Source organism: Pinus tabuliformis, chromosome 1_2 (assembly GCF_031772625.1).
Source record: "Pinus tabuliformis cultivar Carrire ecotype Pingquan chromosome 1_2, CPIR1, whole genome shotgun sequence".
In the NCBI taxonomy this organism is placed as follows: Eukaryota; Viridiplantae; Streptophyta; class Pinopsida; order Pinales; family Pinaceae; genus Pinus; species Pinus tabuliformis.
This window is the reverse complement of record NC_142298.1, coordinates 562,341,077-562,366,548: the sequence shown is the minus strand read 5'-3', so window position 1 is coordinate 562,366,548 and position 25,472 is coordinate 562,341,077. Positions and strand designations below refer to the sequence as shown.

The 25,472-nt window shown below is 39.0% G+C and overlaps 1 protein-coding gene across 2 annotated transcripts in view; it reads left to right on the top strand.

Moving 5' to 3' along the window:
• Positions 1-15,173: 15,173 nt before the first annotated feature.
• Positions 15,174-25,472, top strand: part of LOC149206840 (Tetratricopeptide repeat (TPR)-like superfamily protein) — a 126,036-nt gene continuing 115,737 nt past the window's right edge. The window contains exon 1 of one of the 2 annotated variants that reach the window (XM_089395601.1): positions 15,174-16,035. In XM_089395601.1, the coding sequence (XP_089251727.1) occupies positions 15,574-16,035 (462 nt within the window). In that variant the 5' untranslated portion in view covers positions 15,174-15,573. The remainder of the gene's footprint in view (positions 16,036-25,472) is intronic. The other variant, XM_089395600.1, reaches the window with a different exon arrangement.

Genomic DNA, 25,472 nt, shown 5'->3' with positions numbered 1-25,472 from the left:
TTGTCAACACCCTTAGAAGGATTCTCTTCCTTGACAAGTGATTGGTGTTCTCTTAAGGCATTTGATTTGGGTCTAGTTAATTTTATTCAACTTCTGCCTCTAAAGATTTCAAAGCTTCATACCTATTATTAGAGGGAGGATGTTGATGAGATTCAGGCCCGTAGAAATGACACCTCTTAGACAGATGATTGTTTTGCATTCTTGGAATTGTTTTGAATTCTCCTTACTCATCATTACTTTCAGAAGATGGCAGAGGGATAGAAATATGTATTGGAAATACTAAAAGGGGGTGAATCATTATTTCCCTGATTTTTCACAATTTGTTAGTTTTTTTTAAGTATTCAAAGCATGAAATAGAACACAAAACATCATCATCACATCACATAGATAGTACACAAAATTTGTCTTCAACACGTGCTTTTACATTATGTATGGTTTACATGCAACTTTACTAGCCATGCTGGAAGGAAGTATAAAATTCCCCAAGTCTGAAGATGTTTGCAGACTAGGTCTACAAGAGTCTTCAGCGTCCCACACAATCAAACAAACACTACTACCTCACTGCCACAACCACCTGTTGTTGCAATTATCTGCTCTTACTATCATTTTTGTGTACTGATGCCCACTGCTGCCACTGCTACTACTAGTGTACCTGTTGTTCATTGCTTATTCTTCTGCTGCTAATTTATACCATTATCCACTATTTCCACTATTATTACTACTGCACTACTAACTGTTGCTATTGTTATACCATTATCCATTGTTGCGACTACTATTACTACTTCCCTACTAACCGTTGTTGTTGTTGCCACTCCTACACTTTCCAGCGACCAATGTAGAACACCAAACCTCTACATACAATAGTACTGATGTACTTTCATAGTTGCCAATGTACTGCTTCACTACTTCTGATTTTGCCAACAAAACAAACTGCAATAGATTAGCTTATGCTCAAATAACACCACTGTTATGTTCATTAGATCTATCAAGCCTTATCTAGTCCTCTGCCATGATGCATCCTTCATTGCAGCCTTTGCCAAGGATGGTCACAGATAAACACATATTTGCCACCAATACACTAACTTTTCACTGGCTTTCACATCATCAAGCCCACTTATTTTTTGTTGCTATAGGATCTTGCAAGACAATGATGGAATTTTGCTATTGGTATCAAAGTTCAGACTATAAAAACCATTGGATAATTTATAAAGCAGATTTGTACTTCTTCAAATGTGACCCATATGTAACCATTCAATAGAGTGCTTCAGATCACACTTATCATTGCAATGTATAAATCTCAGGAGGTGTTGACTTTGTATCTTATACCAAACAACATTATACTCTTGCTATGCTAGGTTTATACCAGGGTTACTCTAAAAGGATAGTCATTGTAATTGTTGCATATCACTCTAGCCATATGTCAATATATTGAGATCACTTGTTTTCACTGTAACACAACTATTTTTGTTATTGTGACAAACACAGAAATTAGGGAACCGATGATTAGAAATATTGTTTTACAACCAATGGTGACCTCTTTAATTCAGTCTTCGAGTGTAGAGCATCTTCTATCAAGTTCAGTAGTCAACATACTGTCATCACTGTGATTATTATCCAAGTCATTCTTATTATTAAGAGAGTCAACAAGTTCAATATTGCATATCACACTGTTGTCCCTACTGTCACTGCACTGTTATATATTGCCATATCCAATCATTATTGTCACAAGCTCAAAGAAAAAGAAACACAGTGATATCTTCAGATAACTCACACAATACTGTAGATATTGTCAAGAGGTAAGGGCACAAGGTCACTGTTGTCATCAACAAAAAGTCATTAAGTCGTAGAAAACTGCCACAACAAATGTCACTAGCCCTATAATTACTGCTCCAGGACTAACCTCCATTCATGCTACAGACCCTTTGAGGAAATTACCACATTTCAATCCACAAGAATCGACGATCTATGTCAAAGTTATTATCAAAAGAATCCCTGCCATATAAAGTCTCTATCATACATGAGGTTGTCACCATGTTATCAAACAAAGGTAGCCTATCAATTTTATAGTCAAACCCTAGCTGTTGCAATCCTTATGAACTGAATAATGAAGACAACTACAGAATACAGAAACACTTGATACATACTTCTGCAAAATCGCCCCTACTAACAAATTCTACAAGAATGCCTTCTATAGTCTGCCAAACATAGTTTTCCTTTAAATGCTCAGAACTTCTCATTGTGTATTGATGACTAGAAGATAATCGATATATGCCTCAAGTTCAAACCTGAAGTTATGTAAGGTCAGTTGTACTCCTACTCGACAGGCACATGAACAAGTATTTATACTTAGGATGCGAATATCATAGACATGTCACTACAAGTAGTCAAAATTATTCACCATTTGATTTCTTGCATTGAGTCTACACAAGTTTGCACATATGGCGGGCCCTTAAGCTCAGACAAATCTCTGCAATTATAATTTTACAAGAAAATTGTAGGAAACTGAGCTTGAATATAGCCAAGAGACTTCAAATCATAGAAAAAAAAAAAAAAACAAAACAAAACAACTCAACAATGTCATGCAGTTGAAGAGGAACTTTGATGCCATTCATCAAGGTAGATCGGGGCCACAAGATAGATAGTTTATGACCACAAAGATAAACCCTTCAAGACCTATTTGACTGAGAAGGTCGAGACCCGCTGCAATACATTGTAGGTCAAAGTCATAGGAACATAGGAACTACAATTCTTGACCACTGAGTATTAGTCACATGGGTTGTCGAGGTTGATCTTCATATTAAATCCAATAGAAATAGTTCTGAATTGACATAGTCACTGAATACATGTTTCTAAATAGGGTTTGGATAAATGCAAACTTCAGACAAATAAGACAAGGCTCGGTTTTGGTCTAAGTCCCACATATACTAGAGAATGCATATAGAGATAGGTTCAAACATTAATCTGCGTGTTGGATCCATTATTTTATTAGGGATATAAACATATTTAGAGTGAAATTGTCTTCAAGGATCAAGATTTACATTGTTTCAAGGGTCATAAGTTATACTTGATACATTGTCTTAATACTCCTCAGATGTTATCTCTTAAACTGCACATAGATTTTCCTTAGATGTCGAATGGTCATGAATGCCTTTATCCTAGGTTGTATGAGCTACCTGCAAAGATATTCAAAACAACGAACCCCTATCCCAATGAACGAAACCCTTGTCAAATAACAAAAGAGAAATACCCCAGGCCAACCTTCAACTTCTTCAAAAGAATTTCCAGAACTCTATTAGAAGATTCACACTTCAATGCATACGCATTTGAAGGAGTAGCGAGGTAATTTATATAGTTTTGGATGTGTATCTTAGGTTAGCTAACATTGAGTAATATTAGATGGAATTCAAATTAAAAAATTTATTTTTATTTGGCCCCAATATTAACAATATTAAGGTGGTTTTGTAAAGCTCCTTTTGAGATAAATTTAGAAATAATTTGGATAGTCCTCCATAATAATAAATTAGAAACCTTCCACCACTTTCTTTGGTCTTTATTTTCACCATGGGGCTTTGATTATAAAATAATTAGTGAGCCTTAGGCCAACCAATAAAACCATGCAACATCATCCACCTTTAGGGCTTTGAGCCACAAGTTGGGTACATCATCTTCAAACCAACATATCCCTCACACTGTGAAGGTCCACGAGATGCTCCACATATCAATGGAATCGACATGATGAGGAGAATCCAATGGCGAGGGTCTCCAAGACAAATATGATGATCTGCATTAACAAAATGTTCAATAAGTGTGGGGTGTGCTCATCATCTATAGAATCCAAACCCTAGAGTTAGGGTTTCATTAGGCTACACCATCTCAAGGACATCATCAAGCTGCATCATTATCTCCTACATCTGCTATGATATCTTGCACCTGCTCAAAATTTGACACTTGGTCGACATCCTGCACCTGCTCCCGCTTTAACATCAATGGCAACATACTCAACAAGAGACGGAGGAGCTTTTAGACAAGCTTTTGCAAAGAACCCATACTTATGACAAAAAATGTAGTTTAAAGGAACCTTCTCACAATCCAGATCCTAAAGATGTGACTAACCCTCGAAGTAAAGTTGAATGGCCTGAAGGAGTCCTTTTGCAAAATCCATTTCAACACAAATTATGGCATAGGAGAAGTTATTGTCTTGCCCTTAGAACTAGTAATGTAGTGACCCAATTTATCACCTATGGCTTTGAAAATACCATCATCGTAGCAAAGAAAGCGAATATATGACAATCTAACACATACAAGTGTAGGAGAAATACAAAGGAAACATAACCGTTTTCACAATATACAATACCGATGGGCTCATTATTAGTCCAATTGTTAGAGATCCATTCTAAAACAAAGCTATAATTTGGCCAAAGTCCGATGAACTTACCTATCCACCCTCATTCCTTAAGGGTATTATTGCTCTTCTTCACAAAGGTAACAAACCCCAAATAAAGAGAAGGAATTGTATCTTCCTTTTTTACAAATCCACCATGGGGTAGAAAGCCATGACTATCCAAGCCAATGTTGGAAAGACCACCCATTGTAAAGAAAATGGACTGAAAAAACTGATTGAGAGCATAGATCATCCAAGCCAATAACAAGTAGGGGCAGAAGAAAACCAAAGTTTGAAACACGGTTGCTTGGGAGCCGGACGGAAGCGGCAAGCAAGATTAGGAAGCGACATTTCAAAAGCTTTCGGGTCTAGAGTGAATCATGAGCGATTTTTTATATAATATTTATTTTTCATATCTGTTAACAAAAGCATGTAGAATGATGAATTAGATATAAAAAGCATAAAAACATGGATTAAACCATATACAATCAATCACTTAGAATTTATAAACTTCATCAACCACATGTCCACAAGTTACATGTTACAACATATCAAGTCTCATCATTCATGATTCATCAATCTTAAAGTTTCAAGCTTACAAAATTCAATATATAATATTTGTCATCAGTGATCACTAAAGTTGTACTTGTAACCATTACCATTACCAAACTATAACAAAGAATGTCAAACATGAAATGAAATGTTTCAACTTTCAACTTTCACGAAGCATCATATTCATAATTCCTTGCCAACTTCAAACTTCAAACTTAAATTGTCATATATTGTTTACAAAAAATAGAATAATAAATATTAAAGAGTCAACAATTATAAAAACTACTAGAAACTAGAAAAGACAAGTAAATCTATTATTTGTTGCTTCCTTTGTCTCTTGTGACGAGACATGTCTAATTTATGAGAAGCTCGTGATCTATTGGGAGTTTTCTCCCACACAGTTGGACATCCATGTCCAAAACTAGAAGTAGAACCAGAAAGCACATGACCTCCACGTGAGGTTGTAGATGGAGGTAGCAACAACAAAGCTTATGGAACTCAGGCACTGCAACTGGATGATGGGGGTGGCATGGCTATTGTTGTTGTTGTTGCTGCTTCATCATCATCTTTCACAAGTTCCACTTCCAATTCTTCTAAGTGTATATCTCCATCCTCCAAATTAACTTCATCTAGGTTGATGTTCCAAGTCATATATGATGCATCAACACGAGCTGACTCACAAAAATGTGTCAACAATCTCAAGTTGTAGTGCACAAAAACCAAGTTTTTTGCCTGGTTTTCATTGAGGCTATCTCTTCTCACATTATGGACGAAGCTATAGGTGCTCCAACACCTCTCTATAGAAGAAGTATTAACAACTTGTGAAAGCACTTTTATTGCCAATTTTGTCGAAGGTCCCCTGCCACCATACATATCCCACCATGTTACAACATTCATTCTATCCCTATCTTTCATTGCATGCAAAGAACCAAACACACCAATTTGAGTGAAGTATTTTCCTAATTCTCCATGCAATCTAGCACAATCCTCCTTGCCAGGGACCAACTTGCCTAACGTTGTCATATACCCATTTTGTACCTTTAGATCCATTCGGGGTTTGGTCCTAACCACACCCTCAAGTGCAAGTTTTCCCAACCAAGATGGAGATTCGTATTTTGGCATAAGGATATATGCCAAGGCATGTATTGGAACATTAAGTTTATCCCATTATGCACACACAAAATTGTAAATTTGATCATACAAGCTGGGATATTTTGGTTTAACAATGTCTTTTATTTGCCCCAACATGTTATCCATCTGCTCATACATCTCCCCAGTCACTGGTGTATCTGTATCTACAAAATGAATCATGTTATAAATGTTTTTGGTGTATTTCAAAACATCCCTCTCATGTGCCCAAAACAGACCATTAAGAGTGGTCTCCTCCACCTCTTCAAAACCTTCCTTATCAATTGCGGTTGGAGCCCTATCCTTTAATACCTGCCAATGTGGACTTGATACAATGCTAGCCAATGACTCTCTTACCTTCAAAAGGCGCCTGAAGGTGAGGTAATAGCTAGCAAATCTAGTCTTCCTAAGCTTCAATAACTCCAACCTTGAGTGACAATGGAAATGCCCATGGGTATTGCTATGATTGGTAATAAATTTTATCATTATTATGACTCTCTTGTACAAATAACAAATCCATTTGTATTAAGGTTCCTTGTTCTTAATAATATCATGCCTCAAAAGGTTCATTTTGTGAACCAAACACCCGAACCAAAATATGTTGGGATATTTATCCTCAATGATTGCTCCTGCTGCCTTACAATTAGAAGCATTATAAGAGATGACTTGGATGACATTGTATGGCCCAATAATTTCAATTGTTGAAGTAATGATTGTGCAATGTTGATGAAAATTTTAAATTTTTTTGAGTAATCATGTGTTGAAAGGGAGACTGCACCAGTAGCAGACACACAAAGAACACTTATCAATGACTTGCCTTTTACATTTTTCCAACCATCAGATACAATGGATACCCCATATTCATTCCAATAATTTTCCAATTTACCCAAAGCATGTGTTATTTTGGATTTGTCATGATCAAATCCCATGGTTATAGCTTTGTCATCCCAAGGATCTTGTATCCTTTAGGGGCATCATTGATGGTGCCAACCATTTCATGGCAATAAGGTGAGTGAAGAACATTGAATGGTATCCCACATGCATAGAGAAACTAGTAAATTTTTGCATCCACATAATCCTTACACCCTCGATCAAAGAAATATGATATGGTTCTATGCCTTAAAGGGATGTTTATGCCTGTGTTGTATCCACTACCATGAGTGGATGTTGATGGATTTTTTAGTCTACGTGATTGTGGGCTAGTGGTGTCATGTTCAAAGTCACTCTTTGATCTTTTAGATGTGTATTGGGCTTCGTCCTCTTCCCTTATGTATTTGGCTTTATGTTGTGCTGACACACTTCCACAAGTTTTGATTCTTATTTTCTCATTTCCATCCCATGCCATTTTCCCACAAGGTTTTTTTTTGTAACGGGGGTATGAATCCATGAAAGTGATTTTGCAATGGGGGCATTTAAATTTAGTGGTTTCACCCCTTTTCCCTCCTAAAAGCCTAGTAACATATTTACACAAGGGGGTTTGGTGAACTTTGGTTTTCTTGACATCATTATCCCTGCTCTCATTATCCTCCTCCTACTCTTCCTCTTGGTACTTCTCCTCTCTAGGGTTTCCTAATCCACCACTACCCACTTCTTCATCATCTTCAACATTCCTCCTTCTTCTGCTCCCCAACACCATCATAACAAAAAATGGAACCAACAAGAGAATGCCAAGCCATATACCCATCATGTTTGGTGGAGTTATAGTTTCTTGCCTGCAATAAAATGGAGGAGGAATGGGAATGGGAAAGAGAGAAGAGAACATCTTTCATTCAACAATGAACATATAAAAAACACAAATGCTACATGGAAAAATAAAAAGAATGGGATTAGACCCTACCTCTTTGGCTCTCCAATGGTGCCTTCAATCCCAAGATCCAATCTCCCTTGCAAGCTCCTCAAGCAACCCTCTCAATCTTCCAAGCTCCAAAATCCCTCTCTTACTCTCTCAATATGCAAATGATGCATTGTGGGAGTGGGAGGAGGCATTTTATATCTTTTTGTGCCTCCCCTCCCTCCATCACAAAAAATCATGCGTCTGCTCTTTATTGCAGGGAGCAAATTTTTGCAAGGGGGAGTAGTCAGAAGCGATAGCTCCCGTATCACTCCACGATTTAAAAAATAACTCTGAGAACGAGCAGGAGCGGTACAAGAGCAATCACTCCTCAATCGCTCCCTCTTTCGCTCTCGTAAAGGTAGGGAGTGATTTTTTTTTTAAGGGAGCACACTCCAGATCTGCTCCCAAGATGAGCATGCTTCGGGGGTGGGGGGGCACTCCCTCGCAACCCTGCTTTGAAACCCAATATCAAACTCCTGATCTACCACAAAGACCTCTGCACACAACCACCACAAACCTCAAATTTATGAAATCCATTGCACTGATTTGCAACAAGCCGAGAGGAGCCATTATGGCTAGGTAACCCTAGCCGCTTGCACCCTTGATCAGTTCCACCCATTTATGCTTCAAAACCTAAAATTCCCCCGATCAATAAAGATTAAGTATTTTCTTGTTATTAATATTTATGTTCAATATTGAACATAAATATTAATAACAAGAAAATACTTAATCTTTATTGATTGGGGGAATTTAGGTTTTGAAGCATAGATGAGTGGAACCCACACACACACACACATGTGCGTGTGGGGGGGGTTCCACTCATCTATGCTTCAAAACCTAATATATATATATATATATATATATATATATATATATATATATATATATATATATATATATATATATAGATATATAGATATATATTAATTTTTTAAATGTCGATACTATTTTGTTTTTTAGTGTAACATTATGGAAGAACATCATCTCTCCTCTACTAGGTTGTAGAGTGCCTTTTGGTACAATAAATATTAATATAATGAAGATTTTCACAATTTTTCATATTTGAAGAAAATTTCCGAATGGAGTTGTGTATAGGATCAATATGTTGTCCAAATATAAAGCATAAATGAAATAACATTTCAGGAGGACACTCCACCCATCATGAGGAACTAGAGAATATTGAATGATAAACATTAGGGACTAGAGAATATTGAATGATAAACATGCAAGTGTTGGCCAACCTTAAATAGAAAAGAAATCAATTATTTAGCCATTAGGAAAAATAATCAAATTTAAAAGAATTGTTAAGGGTTAAGTAAAAAATTGGGGGAGGGGGCGAGAGGAGCGGGTTATAAGAAGATTTTTGATAATAATAAAATATTTTAAATTAAAAATAAGTTTTTTAATTTAAATAAATAGGTTAAATTCAAAGTCAAAGGAAAAATCGATTAATCCTATACACATTTCCATCTGGAAATTTTCTTCACAATAAATTATTTTTTTTATCAATGGGAAAAATCAATATTTTTTTTTTGTTTGCTAGTTTATGTCACGACTAACCTGTGACTTGAATAGCCATGACCTAGGGGCATCTAAGCTGTCAAAATCACCCATGGATCACACTTAGGCTCAGCCACACCAACCCTTAGCATGGCTAGATTTTTACCCAAGGAGTTTCGAACTGGTGATCTTTACACCACGGAGTGGCTTAGCAAAACACCATGCCACCATCTATTCCACGTCCCATGGGCAGGAATATATATATATATATATATATATATATATATATATATATATATATATATATATATATATATATATATATATATATATATATATATGAAATGGGTACGAGAGTTGTATTAAAATATAAAGTTAGGATCTAACCTAAAATCGATACATTTCTTCAAAGTTACCAATTTCCTTGCGGGTTTGAGATTGAGCTCAGCGGCTCAATCTAATCCCTCAAGTGAATACGCCATGATAAAAAATTCAGTTCCTTTCCAACTATTTTTTTCCCAAAATGCTCCTAAGATCCAAATACATTTATGTTCCATTTTCACTACTTTTTAATTTGATTTTGACTCGCTTCATGTTTTCCTTGGGGAAATATTTTTGCCCTTCTTCCCCCACTTGCATTCAACTTTTGTTTTCTGCTACATTCAGTGGGTCATCCTTCAATGAGTGAGCGTTGTTGTCTTTAGGTTCTTCCTCATCGGTCTAATTTTCCCAAGAAATTACTTTTTCCATTTTTATTCCTTGAGGATTCAAAGGGGGATTTGGCTTTCACGAGCATTTGCTGCATTTCCACTAGTGTTGAAATCGAAGGGTCCTCATTCACATGCACTTCTTCTTGCCTGAATTTTATTTCCTTCTATGAATTTTCTTTGACAATAAATTCTTCCTTTTTGTCTTTTGCTTCTTTCTTACCTTGAGTCTCTTCTTCTTTGTACACCTTATAATGTTCGCTTTGATCTCCTTCCCACCATTTGGGCCTCCAATTATTTTTTTGGACTCTATTATTCTGCAAATGCTTGGGGTAATTTTTGATTACATGCCTTGTTTCATAAGATGCTCAACATTGAAATGAAACATTTTCATAATCAAGCTTATGAACCCATACATAGCCTGGAGTTGTCAGATTTATCTCGGCAGGGAAACCCTTATTAAAATCCATCTCCACACATATTCAAGCATAAATGGCCTTATACAAATTTTCAATTTTTCAGTTGTGACAATAGAACTTCCTTAATGTATTTCCAATGGAGGGTAGCGATGGGAGATTCCAAAGATACAGGGGAAGGTTCAGAAGCCTTACCCATACTATAGTTATGGAGATTGATGTCGTAATTATATCAAAGGTGGGAGACCAGGGTTGCATGAAGAGATCAACAATACCCTAGAACCAAGGATCAAATTCACGAATAGTCTTCTTATCCTTTATATTATAAAAAACAACAGCAAAAAAAACCTTGATCTAGAGGGTAAATATTCAGTTCATTAGTCAAAAGAGGTTTCCATGAATTAGAAATCCACTTGTGGAGATAAACTAACCACGACCAAAAACCATTAAATCTACAGCCCAAACCTTGATCTGAAAATTTTCTTTCACAACTAAAGGCTTCCTCATCCAAAGGAACATTAAAGGAAGGAGCTTCTTGAACTACTAGAAGAACAGATCCAGATTTCAACATGGCACTATATGAAACTGTGGCTTGAGCTGTCTCAGAGGAAGAGCTTGCTGAACCAACTACCATTCCTGCAAAAGATGATGTCTTCTTCATTGAATCATGAAGATATGCCATTGTTGAGGATGCTAGAGCCACACAACAAAGATTAATGGGGAAATCTGTGCAATTTGAGCATGGATCAACTAGCTAGGGCAAAATCCTAATCATCCCAGGAGCCTTCAGAGCTCCATCCATTAGATTAGTTTTTCCAAGCAAAAGCATTACGATCTTTGGTTATTAATAGGAAAAATCAGTGTTTTTACTAATATAACAAAAATATATTGTTTAATGTCTATGATATGTGTAAATGTTTTAACACACACACACACACACACACACACACACACACACACACACACACACATAACAGTAACTAGTGAATCAGTAACTTCAAAGGATTTTTCTAGGCAAGACTCATGATTGAATCATGATTGCCGCTATTCACCTCAATATCAAGATATTCAAATTTTCTTGTCCCTTTGGGTTTATTGGAATTACTCGTCAAGATTTCAACATGTTCAATTTTTTGCCACATAGGTTAACGTGTCTCTGGATAATAAAACCTAGGTGGAAGGGGGATTAAACCTGCTCGGTACCAATCAAGCTGTTGTCCTTTGATGTTTTAAAACATTTTATATGTTGTATTTATGTCTATTTTATTACCTCTTACGAGGAAGAACATGTTCTTAACCATTAGGCTCATTCAAGTTGTACATTATTTTTCTATCTATATACTGTGAAAGTCTTTCATTATACAAAATCTGAGATCAAAATTATAATGGTTACGATTAGGTCTATAATTTATCATTATATTTTGTAATATGTTCATTATAGCTTTACTAAAACAATTTAGTTTCTCTGTTTTATTCTGACTTCAACTTTTGAGAGCCCATCTTCAACATTTTTCTTGTCCTTGTAAATGGAGACATTGATGCATATGAGAAAGATGTTAGTAAATTTAGAACTTCATCATACAATACTTATAATGTAAAATTCATGAGTGCAATTTTCATAGACCCATTGAATAACCTACGTTGAGTCTTCAAAATTTATAAATAAGTTAGACAATATTCTTATACAAGTTTCATACCAACTTTAAAGCCATCAATTATTGGAAATTGTTTTTTAAGTACAAATTTCAATTTTAAAAGAAATACTTTAATATACAAATAAATACAATATACTTTTGAAATCTCCATTAATTTTGTTTTCCTATTAAACAACATAAAAAAATCCATAAAATATCCTCATTTATAATCATTTCACTCTACATATCATGGATTTAAAATATCAAAAGTTTTACAACACATACAAACCACTCTAAATTTCTAACGAGCCATCCCAATTTTGAAGGTGTATTCAAGGTCACTTTTTCTCTAAAGATTTCAACTCCCATTAATCTTTTCATATCTCTCTTTAAAACACACATTCCAACATAATAAATTATATTTTTTTCTATTACATAACTTTATAAACTTCAAATAAATATATATCTTTTAAAAATTAAAAAAATTTAAATAAATACATACTAATTATTGATATTTTTAACTTTTAAATTTCAAATAAATAACCCCCGATCAGGGCGTGACAAGGAAGGCGAGGTGGGCCATAGGGGATGGGAGGTAGAGGCGTCAGATGCCAACCACATGGGCCCGAGGACAGAGGGGACATTGGGATGTGGGAGGATGAGACGCAAGAAGCACAACGAGTAGGACAGGGCGGGGGAAGAGGATGGCATCGAGAAAGGACAAGTGTGGCTGAGGACAGAAGGGAGCGACGCAGGCTTGGGGGCAAGCGAGAGGGCGGGCAGAACAATGTTGACAAGTGGCACGATAGTAGAAAGAAACCGACAATAGGAGCAGCCGGAGGCATGAGGGAAGTAATGACAAACAATGATGGAAGAGTCAGAGGAACATCATTCCGAGGAAAAGGAAGGAAAGAATGGGCGGCGGGAGGAGGAAGAGGGCATGTGGGAGGCTGGACGGAAGAAAGGTGGGGTAGTTGGACAAAACAACAAGAGGCAAAGGTAGACGGGAGAGGAGATAACTGCATGCAAAGGGAGAAGGTGAAGGAACGAGAAGCGGAAGGTGGTGGACGCAGGTTGAAGGACATCGGGAGGACAACAGTTCTCGATGCAAATCAATGGTATGTTACTTCGGTTGCCTTACCTGATAGAAATGAAGAAATGACTAATTTAAAGGATTTAGGGGAGGGGGCTAGGGGAAGCCACGACTCAGAATGAGTCGAGACTTAGGGCTCTTGGGAATTTAACCTGGCTTAGAATGTTAATGGAGCCAGGGGATACGGGGAAGTTATAAGGTATCTCAAGGTAGATGAGAAGAGAGGGAACGAGGTAAGTTGGGATGACAATTGGGATTCCCTTAATGGAGAGCGTAGCAAGATTGCAGTCCCGCCCAGGTGCACCTAAGGCATGGAAAAGAAAAAACATTTATCAGAGACATAGAGGCCGGTATCGCAACGACCAAAGCAGCAAGGCTATGGCTAGCCTAGCTCGATACGAACCCAAACTAGAATGTCAGAAGCGGGACTCAGGGGATAATCAGGGGCAAAAATTGGGCGAGGATACCTGAGAGGAGAGAGTCCTAGACAGGAAACTCAATTGTGACCCTGAATATGGATAAGGGAACCCAAATTAGGGACTCCTGTAGAATTGCACAGGATGACCCGCATGCTCTGGGTTGCTGGGGAGGGAGTAAACAGAGAGGAGAGGAACCGAGAGGCCGAAGCCTGTTATTTCAAGAGCAGTCAGGGGGGAAACTGAGGGAGAAGGAGGGCAAACCCAAGTCGCCAGGACTAGAGTGAGTGGCCAAGTCTGGAGCAAAGAAAATTATGATCAATTTGCGTAAATGTATCCAGACTGATAATGAAATTTCTTATGTTATTGTTTTAGGTATTAAAATAGCCAGGGTGCTACACAACTTGGAGGTTCGAACCACACATTGCGCTTGAGCGAGAAACTCGGCTGTGGAGAGCGGTTCAGACGAAGAACAATGAAGCTGAGAAAAAGATAACATGGCTAAAGAGGGAAAAGAGGCGGCTAAAAGAGGCACTAGAGGAATTGGGAAGGCAGGGAAAAGGACCACGGGGAGGGGGGGGAAGCAACCTCCAACAAAGGTCATAGCAAAAAAGACAGAAAGTTGAGAAAGGAGCACATGCAGACTTTCATTAGCGCATACATGGTTGGCAACCCGCCAGAGGTAAGAGCTCAAATAACAGGATGGGAGAGGGAACTTAATGACAACATAACCAACCAAACAAAAGAGTGGGAAGCTATGGTGAAAGACTCGGGGAATACCTGCAGTCGCCATACTTTTTTTCGGTAAACAATACAACAATACTGGGTTATGAAGAACATAATAGCCCGAGCTATGGCTTTAAACAAGGAACAGGAGGTACATGAGGACGCCAAAACAAAGGAGCCCAACATGAAGGATCTCCACAGAGAGATTGCTACAGTTCAGATACAAGTATACAAAAACAATTTAGCACTGAGCATGATAGAGCAAAGTCTACAGGATATGAAGAGAAGCGAGATGCCGGGGTCCAGTGCGAAAGCCCCAACCTTGGTGGATTCCTCGGACGAGTGAAACAGGTTTCTAGTCAGAATTTTGTTATATGTCGATTAGCCTTTACTTTCCTAAGTTGTTGTTTATAATAGATAAAACAACAAATGTTGCATGGATGGTGGAGAAAGACTTATTTAAATTTTGGACATCATTTAACGCAAATAGGTGGCCAACCTGGTTTCATACGAGCAAATTGATGCCACTTGTAACTTCTGTTAAAAACATGTTAGTGGCCGGAGCATATTAATAAAGAAAGTACTACCAAGTTTAAAAAAAATTCAAATAAATAAATTTATTTATGTATTTTAAACATTTAAAAATAAAGTAAATAAATTCTCATATCTATGATTTTTTCAAATAAAATTGTTTAAATTTTATGTTTTAGATTTAAATGAGAAATATTCATATTAATAAAATAAAATATTACACAAATTAGATTTCACCTGAACATTTGACGTTTCTGCAATAAAACATTGGTAGAGCTAGCTACCATAAAAATTATTCGACAGTGGATTAAAAACTAAAGCTCAATTATAACTATATCTGAAAATTTCTAAATTCGAAGGGTCAGGCTTCCATCATAGCTTCCCTTGGGTATGAATGCCATGCTCTCCACCATGTGGAGCTCTGAAACAATTTTAGCACACATCGACAGAAAACAGTCCCACGGGTATTTTAGAGATCTTTAAACCTGTTTGCCTACGAAAATTACAGGCCTAGTTGCGTGTAAATCCCCGTCTTTATACCTTGTGTTTCATTCGAGAACTGGTATGGTAAACAACTCAGAATTGCGCAATATTCTGTTCAGATAACAGAACTTCAGTGTTTTCTTTCTGTATCTGTGTATTGGGTCCTTCAATAATGGCTGTTACAACCTCATATTGCCATAGCAATCCAGTGCCCATGGCAAATATTTCCTTGCTGGGTAAAACTCTATGGATTGGGAGAAATAATAAATCTTTATGTTTGGGAATCAGGCAGGCAGATTTCAAGCTCAACAGGTGTTTGTATAGTGTTCAGATTACAGGAAGAAAACTGGGATTGAGGGCCGGTGCGAAAGGTTCTGGAGACTCGACCTCTGAGGACTCTGAGTATAAGAATGAGGGTGAGAATGAAAATGGCGATGACAGTGAGGATGGCGATGAGAACATGAGCTTCTGGGAAAGGAAAGAAACCCGAGATAAAATGAAGGATTTAGAAGACATGAGAGACTTGATTAAGGAGGCAGAGAAATTGCAGGAGGGCGAGGGAAGGGCTGAAACTCCTTCCATCGAGGAATCTGAAGAAGACAGGAAGAACAGGCTACGGGAGGAGCTTGCAAAGGTTAGCAACTTTTACCAATTTTATTTTCCAAGAAGGGCATTTCATTTTTTTTTTTTTAATTTTATTTCTAGCTTAAATATTCTTGCAATTCCTTTAACTTTTCTTTTTTAAAACCACTAGAAGGGATGCAATCATCCCCCTTTCTTAGTGTACATAACAGCCTGTCTTCCCCTTCTTAGCCATGCAAGTAGCGCCATTGCATCAGATCTAGCTTCTATATCTACCTTTTTACAATGCTTTAAGGTAATCAGATGAATTGAACTTTCAATGGTTATACGGTCAAAAAGTCCAGAAATTGTCAGTTCTTTCAATCATTTATCTTGGTAAATGTTCAAACATTTTGGCAGATCCCTTTTATGGCAGGAAGTGAAAAGGGAACATCCTGATTACCTGTTAGACACTTCAGACAGATTTGTCGTAGCACCAGGGATCTCTGAGGACAGAGGGCCATTTGATCTTTCTTTTTTCTTTTTATGTTTTTTTTTGTAGACATGCTTCTGAATTTTCTATTAATTTAACAATAGGTACATATAGCAATATTAAAAAGAAAAAGGTCACAGGAAAGGTCACTCCTATAGAATCATATGGGGGTATTAATATACCAACCTCTTGAAATACTGAACTCCAATAACCAAGGTGTGGCATTAAAACAAAATCTTCTACCAAATTATAATAAAACAATGTAATCATTGGCCCTGGGCACAAAATGATACAACATACAAGATACCAAAGGCTGCCCTGAGGAGCTTAACGAAATCATGGTCAGAGTCATAAATGCTCAGGCACATGGCACAACCACTGCTGCAGAAGCCGGGCCCCTTCATCTCAACCCGCTAGCCTATCATCTAATGTGTTTCATCCACAATCAGCAAACCCCAAAAGTACATTTATATACCAAGTTCCGACCTCGTGAAATACTGGAGTCCAAAGACCAAGGTGGGGAATTAAAACAAAATCCTCCACGAAATTTTACTACAACAATGTAATCATTGGCCATGGGCACAAAATGATACACCATACAAGATATTAAAGGCTTCCCCAGCCACATTCAAAATCATGCTCAGAATTATAAATGTTCAGGCACATCCCACGGGATGATCCATCACCTCATGTTTTCGAATGCATATACATATATAGACACACACATTCACTTGTCTGAAGATTGTATGTAACTCTGACTCTTTAGAGCAGCTGTGCAACTACAGATGAACAATGAGTAGCAAGAAACATACATATATATAGACACACACTCATCCACTTGTTAGACTTCCCCTTGTCTGAAGATTGTATGTAACTCTGACTTTTTAAAGCAGCTGTGCAACCACAGATGAGCTATGAGTAGCAGGAAACATACACGTTGATGGAAATGTCTATGTTGTCCTCTTCAGTAAGGGGAAGGACAACGGCAACCAAAAACAGCGCCCTACATATTGGCTATTCATTTGGAATTTTGAAATATTGATAAAGCTCACAATTTTACCCTTAGTAGCAGTACTAGGCCTAGCAGAAGCACGAGTTGGCTGAGCTGCACAACTAGCGCGTGCATGTGCCATACTTGGTGCTTTGCTTCCTTTAGCTTCCATTTCAACTACTAGATCTCTCGTGCTTCCAAAGACCTCCGTGGTTAGAAGCTTATTCATGGATCACACTACCCCTAACACCATGAACAAACCTTGGCTCATTGCAACATTTAAGGCATTGGATGTGAGTAAATTCTCTGATGCTCTGCATTTACTGCCTGAAAAGTATGAGGATTGGTTACCCAAATTCAGTGGCACTAATGCTCTTACTGCAGAAAAATATATGCATGAGTTCTATTGGGCTGTTAGTGTTAGGCTAGTCACAGATGAAGATGTGGTAATGATTCTTTTTTCCTTGACCTTAGAAGGAAGTGCTAAGGATTGGTACCTTAGTTTGCCTCCAGGTAGTCTTACTGATTGGGATACCTTTCACCAAGCCTTCGACAAAAGATGGGCCACAGTTAAAGAAGGCATTATGCTTCTTGATGAGTACCAGGATGCTAAGAAAACTGATAATGAAAAACATAAGAGAATTTATACAATGGTTTGATAATCTACTCAGGGAAGTTCCTAGCATGTAGAAGCCAACTGATGAGACTATCTTTGATAGGTTCATTAAAGCACTTCCTGGACATATGTCATATGCTCTGAGAGATAAGAAGCCAAAAACCTTAGATGAAGCTAAAGTTGAAGGTTTAGAGTATAATCTTAATGCTTCTAACATTGACCTTCTTGCTTATCCTAGGGCCAAAATTGAACCAAATACTAAGCTTAGTGCTGAAGTTGATCTTGTGCTAAAATTGGCAACTAGGGCCAAACTCCTCATGGGTCATCTTATTTATGGCAGCTGATATTTTTCTTGGATTCCTCTTTCTGAGAGGTGTAGGATTGATCTAAAGATCATCCGATTCCGACTTGTAAAAATGGATATGAATTTATATGTATTATGGACAAATTGTCAAGGTCGGCCAGCAAGCAAAACAGGTATTTTAACCCCCAACTGATCATCAACATCGCATATAAAAGGAGAAGACCTCAAGTCATTCTTTCATCATCTCATCTCATCACATCTCTCTCTCCTCACTTGATTGGGTACGCAAATCTGACAGCTTTCTCTCACGTGCGAAGGAAGGAGGACGTTTTCTGTTGACTGCGTTGACCAGCATTGATCAGCGTTGACCAAGCTGCAGGGAGGCTTTCTAGGGCTGCATTGACCAGCATTGACTGCGGATTTGAGTGAGGAAATTCTGTTTGGGCAGGCCGCAATTCTGGGTGCGAATTCCGAGGCTGTTTGACCCCTGCGTTGACCAGCGTTGACTGTCCTAAGGCTGGCCGCAGGGTTGACTTCTGTTGACCAGATTTGATTGGACATTTTTGGATTGTTTTGGACTGTTTGGGTTTGCTGTTGGAGGCCAAAGTTGACTGGGTTTGACCAAGCTGCTTAGTGGAAGAATTCTGCCCTGTTTGACCAGCGTTGACTTTTCTAGTTAGGGCTTTTTCTGCTGCTGTCATAAATTATCAGGTTTGTAAATTTGTACTATCTCTCTCTCTGCTGAACTATTGAAGAATATAAGAAGAATTGATCAAGGGTTTCCCCACATTGGGGTTTGTCCCTGAATGGTGCCACATCTTGTGTCCTCTTGTCTTGGCTTGTCTTCTACTGTTTATGTTTATGTTCTATTTGTGTTTTACTATCATGCTGATGTGATTGCTAAATTGGATATTGATATTGGGCTAATAAAGAAATTGAAGTAAATTGCTCTTAAGCATAGAACATACCAAAAATTAACATGGTATCAGAGTTGAGGTGAAGACAAAGCCCAAGCAAGAGTGAAAGAGAAATCACCGAAGACAGTTGTACAAGGACAAAAGGCTTTGGGTTCCTCATCCCACTTCCCGACTGAAGACAAGCTCCGTGAAAAGTCTGACTATCATGGATCGAAGATGTCCTTTGATCTGACCTTGGAAGAACAAGAAGTGTTGGATTATGTGAAGGGTAAAATCCCTGAGCCTCCTTCAAATGCACCGGCTGCTACGAAAACCAAGTACAATAAAGCTGAAGTCAAAGCAAAGAAGATTATCAGAGATTCCATTGACAAGCGTCCGGTGGCCTACATTTCCGATTTGAACACCTCCAAGGAGATCTACAACAGGTTGGTCAACATGTTCAAGGTTAGTGATGCAAATCAAATTTTATTTCTCAAAAATAAGTTGAAGAATATTAAGAAGGGCAAGGACGAGGATATTCAATCCTACTTCTTAAGGATCACTGAGATCAAGAATGATCTACTTTCGATTGGAGAGGTAATTCCTGACAGGGAACTTACTATCACTACCCTTGGAGGACTCCCACCCGAGTGGTATATATTTAGAACCACTATTCTCAATAATGATCGAATTCTAGGGTTTGAAGAATTAATGTCGAGATGCATTCAAGAAGAAACAAGAATGGTGGAGTAAGAAATGCCTTCTAATAGTTGCAACCCCACTGCTTTCTCCGCTCATGCCGAAAGGAGAAATAATGCAGGGTCTAAAGGTCATTTCAATGGAAACACTGGATCCAAGGGTGGAAGGAAGGGCAGGTGCTTTGTTTGCAATAAGTTTGGCCACTATGCAAGGGAGTGTCCAAATAGAAGGGACACATCACACAATGATGATCACAATCATTCCAGGGGTAACTTCAACAACAACAACAACAACCAAAGGAATGGCAAGTTCAATGGCAAACGAAAAAGGAATGTGGGACATCAAGAAAATGGTCAACCCTTCAAGAAAGCAAGGAACTCCAGGTATGAAGAATAAAATGTTGTTAACAATAAGCAAAAGGAGTACTATCTTATATCGACCCTCTCCACTACCTCTCCTCTGGACACTTTGGGGAATTGGCTAATTGATAGTGGTGCCTCAAGGCACTTCACCGGATACAAAGAAGTTCTCTCTAATCTGATAGAGAAGGAGACAAACTTGGAGATTATCCTTGGAGACGATGCCACCTATCCCGTGAAGGGAGTAGGGAATGTTACCCTTCAATTGAATCAAGGTAACACGATTCATTTACAAGAAGTTCTATATGTACCTGATCTCAAGAAGAACCTGGTGTCCATTTCGGCAATGGAAGACAAAGGATACAAGGTGGCATTCATCGATGGAAAGGTACGTGTTTGGAAAAGGAATTTTAAAGATGCTTTTACTCTTGGGTTCAGGGTTGACACTTTGTATCAAGTTGGAGGAAGTCCATTGGGAGCCATGTCTTGCAACACATCTCTACAATCTGAACTATGGCACCGGAGGTTTGCCCATCTTCATTATAAGGCTCTTCCTGATGTGAGACAGATGGTGACAGGTATGCCCGAGTTCAAAGTAGAGCATGAAGGTGTATGTCCGGGATGTGCCGAAGGAAAACTTACAAGGGGACCATTCCCCTCAAGTAATAGCAAGACCACAGATATATTGCAGTTGATCCACTCCAACATATTTGGTATGATGCCCGTAAACTCTTTGGGAGGATACTTATATTATCTCACCTTTACAGATGATTATTCTCGCAAGACTTGGATCTACTTCTTGAAAAAGAAGGATGAAGTGTTCACCTGGTTCCGTCACTTCAAAGCCATGATCGAAAACCAATCCAAGAAGAGAATCAAGATATTGAGGACTGATAATGGGACTGAGTACGAATCAAATGAATTCCATGATTATTGCAGAGAAGTTGGCATTAAGAGGGAGACTACAACACCATACACTCCTGAGCAGAATGGTGTGGTTGAAAGGAAGAATCGTACTATTGTAGAAATTGTTCGTGCTAAGCTTCATGATCAAGGGCTTTCGAAGTTTCTATGGGCCGAAGTTGTAAATACCGTCGTGTATGTTCAAAACGGATGCCCTCATCAAGCATTGGACTCCAAGACTCCCGAAGAAATGTTCATTGGTAAGAAACCCGATGTCTCTCGTTTTTGAATTTTTGGAAGTCTCGTATATTTTCATGTGCCGAAAGAGAAAAGAAACAAATTGGGTGCATCAGGGAAGAAAGGAATCTTTGTGGGCTATAGCGAAAATTCTAAGGGCTATAGAATTTATGTGGCTGGTCAAAGGAAAGTTGAGATGAGTCACGATGTCACCTTTGACGAAGATATGGCCCTCAACAAGATCAACAACCTTCCAATCCCAAGGAAGGACAAAGAAGTTGACATTGAAAAATAGGGTGAAAAAGAGGACGAGACGATGCCTGATGTTGATGAACCTATGGATCCTATTGATCCACTCCCTCATGAGCTTTCCTCCTCCAAGAGGAGACCCTCATGGCTTAGGGAGACTCTTGAGGATGCCGAGAGACATATTGCATCAAGGGGGACCTTCCGTGAGAGCAAGAAGCTGAACAAGTATCAAGGATACTTGACCATCACGAGTAATATCATTCAAAATGAGCCTTCATCATTTGAAGAAGCCGTGAAGCAACACGTATGGAAGGATGCTATGAATGAAGAATACGAGTCTATTATGAAGAATGATGTCTAGGATGTGGTCCCTAGACCCCAGGACAAATCGGTTGTCACCTCTAAGTGGCTCTACAAAATCAAGCATGGAGCTGATGGGAGTGCAGAAAATTTCAAGGCTCGCTTTGTTGCTCGAGGCTTCTCTCAAAAGGAAGGTGTAGATTACGATGAGATATTTGCACTTGTTGCCCGATACACCACCATTTGCTCGATCATAGCCCTTGCTGCCTCGCAAGGATGGAACCTACATCAGAGGGATGTCAAGACCGCTTTCTTGCATGGTTCGATCAAAGAGGCAGTCTATGTGGAACAACCTGAGGGGTTTGAGGTTCATGATCGAGAATCTCATGTATGCAGGTTGAAGAAATCTCTCTATGGCTTGAAGCATGCACCCTGGGCTTGGTATGAGAGGATTGATAGCTATTTGATGAAGCTGAGATTCACTATAAGTGAAGTTGACCTCTCATACTGGTACTTTATGTTGTGACCTTTTTCTGACAGGTGCATACCCTCTCATTCACAAATGTAAGAGGGAGTTGGCTTCTGAATTTGAGATGAAGGACCTAGGGCTGATGATCTACTTCTTAGGGTTGGAGGTCTGGCAACAGCCAGGAGAAATTTTTCTATCTCAAGGAAAATATGTTGTAAAGATATTGGAAAGATTTGGGATGGTGGACTGCAAGCCTGTGACTACCTCGATGGAGCTTAACTTTAAGAAGTTATGCAGTAGTGCTGGCGGACTAGAACTAGGAAATGCTTCTGAGTATCGTCAACTCATAGGAGCATTAATGTTCTTGGTGAACTCCCGTCCGGACATATGTTTTGCAGTTAATACGTTGAGCCAATATATGGTTGAGCCTCATCATATACATTGGATTGGTGCCAAGAATCTTCTGAGATATCTTCGGGGCACAATCACTCATGGACTGAGATACACTGCCGGAGATGTGAGGCTGCATGGTTATTTTGATGCTGATTGGGTTGGCAGTGTGGTGGATCGCAAGAGCACTTCTGGGTGTTGTTTTTCTTTGGGTTCTGCTTCGATATCCTGGATGAGCAGGAAGCAGAAATCAATTGCCTTGAGCACCGCTGAGGCTGAATACATAGCTGCTAGTATGGCCTCTTGTGAAGCTGTCTGGTTGAGGAAGCTCTTCAGTGAGTTGTTTGGACATGTGCTGGATACCACCGTGATCCTTTGCGACAACCAGAGTGGGATCCGATTATCAAAGAATCCCGTATTTCATGATCGCTCCAAGCACATAGATACCAGGTACCACTTTATACAGGATATGGTACAACGAGGAGCAATAAGGCTCCATCACATTGGTACTGATGAGCAGGTCACTGATATTTTGACAAAGCCCCTAGGGAAGGTCAAATTCTTGGCCTTCCGAGAATGACTTGGAGTCGTGGAGAGACCCTCTTATGAGGGTCCTATATGAGATGGACATTGAGCTCTAGGAGCTCCGAGGGGCTTGGGGTACTTCTTGGAGCAGTGAGCAACCATAGGGTGAGTGGTTCAGCCTTCCCCTAGTGGTTTGCTGTGTACAGGGTGAGTGGTTTATCCTTCCCTTGTGATACCCCTTGGCGACATGTAGGCAGGATGAGTGGTTCATCCTTCTCCTGCCAAGACATCCTACCCATGCAGTCTGGGACTCATGGGAAGTACCTCTCATCTGGCCAATGAGTAGGGAAATGAGGATAGGGACCATAGTACTACCGATGGACGCATCATGTACTACCGTACTCCCTATGCTAGGATGACCGATATTGATCTGGGATCAATTGGAACTGACTTCGGGTCAGTAAGAGTGGTATGAGACACTCTCTTTTGATTGGAATTGACTTCGGGTTAGTAAGAGTGGTATGAGACACTCTTTTATCTGGGACTAACTTCGGGTCAGTAGAGAATGATATGATACATTCTCGATCACTTCTTCTTCTTCATAGTTCAGCAGAGCAGAGTAGAGCAGTGCATTGATGGCAGAGATAGTATCGATTGGTAGATGGATTAGCAGATGGAGTTCTCCCTAGTTGAGAGGGAGTGTTAAAATTGGCAACTAGGGCCAAACTCCACATGGGTCATCTTATTTATGATAGCTAATATTTTTCTTGGATTCCTCTCTCCGAGAGGTGTAGGATTGATCTAAAGATCATCTGATTCCGACATGTAAAAATGAAGATATGAATTTATTTGTATTATGGACAAATTGTCAAGGTCGGCCAGCAAGCAAAATAGGCATTTTAACCCCTAGCTCATCCTCAATGTTGCATATAAAAGGAGGAGACCTCAAGTCATTCTTTCATCATCTCATCTCATCACATCTCTCTCTCCTCACTTGATTGGGTACACAAATCTGGCAGCTTTCTCTCACACGTGCGAAGGAAGGAGGACGTTTTCTGTTGATTGCATTGACCAACATTTATCAACGTTGACCGAGTTGTAGGGAGGCTTTTTAGGGCTGCGTTGACTGTGAATTTGAGTGAGGAAATTCCGTTTGGGCAAGCCGCAATTTTGGGCACGAATTTTGGGGCTGTTTGACCCCTGCGTTGATTGTTCTAGGGATGGCCATAGGGTTGACTTTTGTTGACCAGATTTGACTGGACATTTTCGAATTGTTTTGGACTGTTTGGGTTTGCTGTTGGAGGCCGAAGTTGATTGGGTTTGACTGAGCTGCTTAGTGGAAGAATTCTGCCCTGTTTGACCAGTGTTGACTTTTCTGGTTAGGGATTTTTCTACTACTGTCATAAATTATGTTAAACACACATGGACAGCAAACAATGTGAAAGATAAATCATGTGAGTTCATTTTTTTATTAACAGGAGATGTACATTTATAATACAATGTTGTGACTCTTGGGTTTCAGATCCCAAGGTCTCTTGGACTGCTTAGTCTTTTCGGCTTCCACACTAACCCTTTAGGATTAGGTGTCCAACATTCCCCCCCTTAATCCGAAGGGTTATGTATGAGTCCAAGAAAAGAGCTGTAATACAAAATGTGCAAAAAATACATGGCAGCACTAGGCTGAATGTGCTCTATGAAATGTTGGTATAAAGGGCGGTGGTTTAAGGATGACCACCAACACTGGAACGCTTAGTGCAGTTCCCGGAACTCTTCCAAAACTGGCAAGAAACTGAAGTTTTCTGCTAGAGGAAGTGATCCTATTGTTTCAAAGAGGGAAACCTTCAACCATAAAAGGGAGGTCTCACCCCACATAAAAGGTAAAACTTCAACCTGAAAAGGGAAGTCTCAACCTGTGATGGTTTAAGGATAACCAACAACTCTGGAACGCTTAATGCAATTCCTGGAACTCTTCCAAAACTGGCAAGAAGCTGGTGTCTTCTGCTAGAGGAAGTGTTCTCAATCTGTGATCACGGGCATCTTTGTCTCTGGCTGCAACTTTGAAACTGGTGTGGCAGGTTG